Genomic DNA, 2,010 nt, shown 5'->3' on the forward strand with positions numbered 1-2,010 from the left:
AATACTAATATAATACATATAACTGTTATTATACCTGATTAAAACAAAAAATTGAAATTGGTTGCATTTGCTTCAAATGTTCCTAAAATAAGATCAAAAAATATTCATATTCTTCCAATGTTTATAAATGTTTATGTTTATAAATATACATATATTTATATACATACATATATATGTAGGTCAGTAAACTTCCAAACAAGTAGGGATGTTTCTCATATTTGCATTATAAAGTGATATTAAATGCATGAAATTTTTACGTGCTGCTTGCCACTGCCAAGCATTAATTGCAAAAACAAATAATTACACCAAAAACTAATTTGACTCTTTTCTTGTACGGCCTGCATTCGTAACAAGCAAATCTGTTTTTTGTTTTCATTTTTGTCCTTCATTCATTAATAGTAAAATTTTTAGAAAGAACAAGCATAAGCGCGACAGATCTAGCAGCAGCGCAGAAAGAAGTAAAATCTTTACTCCGCCCTCCCGTGCCTGTTGCTGAAAATTTAAAAATTGAGTCATTGTGACTCTATAATATTCTTACTCAATGCCTCAGATCTGCATACCTCCCCGAGTAGTTTTATGGATATTTATTGTTTTTAATTGCCCTGTTATATTAATTTCATGATTGTAAAAATAATCAAATAATCTTAGATATTTTAAATCTTGTCAAAAATATGACTTCAAAATATTTTGTTTCAATTCATTACTACAAAAATTTCTTGTAATAGTTCTAAAATTACAGTGCAGTAAAAGTCTTTTCGATTGAAATAATGTTTTTTATTTAATACCATCTCATTACAGTACTACTTCAAAACACATGCAATATGTCGAGACATTTAACAGATGAACAAATTGAAGAGCTGAGAGAAGCTTTTCACATTATAGATCAGGATGGTGATGGAAGAATTACACCTAGGGAATTGGAAAATGTAATGCGTGTTGTTGGTCAGTTTCCAACAGAAAGTGAAATTCTGGTTATGATCAATCACTTTGACACAACAGGTAATGGTATGATTGATTTTAACGATTTTGTAGCAATGATGTCTACTGAAATGAGGGCGTCTGATTTGGAAGCAGAAACGCGGGAAGCTTTCAATATCCTTGATTTTGATGGTAACGGATATATTGCACATGAAGAACTGAAATATGTTATCGCTAATTTAGGAATGGACTTAACAGATGAAGACATAGAGAATATGATACTGGAGGTTGATACTGATGGTGATGGTCAAATTAGTTATGAAGAATTTTCTAGACTTTTTTATTCTGCATACAGGGAATAGAATCATCTATTATTTTCACATCTCATACATACTACATCTTATGGAATAATACAAGACCTAAATTTATTAGTTTAATATGTGAAAAAATTCCTTAAAATTAAAAATGTCGCCTTAAAAGATGACAATGTGCAAAGTGCATGGTCTTTAGGATAAAATATGGGTGATATATTTCATACTGCATAATACTGTTTACAGTTACCGTGGAAATTCAAGTTCAATATTTGCAGACAGAAAAAACAAATTTAAAACACATGAGTATTTTTATGCGTACTACATTAATGTTTAAATAGGTGGTAAAACTACATACAAATTAAAATAGTTAAAATACATCTAAATGTTTTTTATAATTCTGTAATTCTAAATCAAATGTTTCCTGTATGCACTAGAATTTGCACTATAGAGTGCAGTACTTGCTACGATGGATCCACCAAAACCTATAGAGACTAGCTCGTAAAACATCATAAATGACAAAAACGGTTGTAGCTGCTTGAATTTTTTTCGACATTAAACTATAGTATGTTCAGTACAACAGTGTTGCATTTCAAATAAAATTTAGATGTTATATAAATTTACCAGTTATATTCCATTAACATTCACCTAAAGAATATATATGGTACATAATATTAAAAAGAAACAAGCACTATATTACTTGAGTCAAAGTATGCAAGACTTCGCCTATCTTTCTGATAGATTTTAGCTTAAATATAAATTCTGCCATACAGATATATAG

The 2,010-nt window shown here is 29.4% G+C and overlaps 1 protein-coding gene across 1 annotated transcript; it reads left to right on the plus strand.

Annotated features, from left to right (window-relative positions):
• Positions 1 to 733: 733 nt before the first annotated feature.
• Positions 734 to 1,577, plus strand: LOC119661949 (calmodulin-A-like). The gene has a single exon (XM_038071473.1). It carries the CDS (start codon positions 822 to 824, stop codon positions 1,278 to 1,280), a length of 459 nt encoding a protein of 152 aa, XP_037927401.1. The 5' UTR covers positions 734 to 821; the 3' UTR covers positions 1,281 to 1,577.
• Positions 1,578 to 2,010: the final 433 nt, after the last annotated feature.

This window comes from Teleopsis dalmanni, chromosome X (assembly GCF_002237135.1).
Source record: "Teleopsis dalmanni isolate 2A chromosome X, ASM223713v2, whole genome shotgun sequence".
Classification (NCBI taxonomy): Eukaryota; Metazoa; Arthropoda; class Insecta; order Diptera; family Diopsidae; genus Teleopsis; species Teleopsis dalmanni.

Coding starts and splice junctions, on each gene's coding strand:
- LOC119661949 (XM_038071473.1), top strand. CDS start 822: ATGTCGAGACATTTAACAGATGAACAAATTGAAGAGCTGAGAGAAGCT.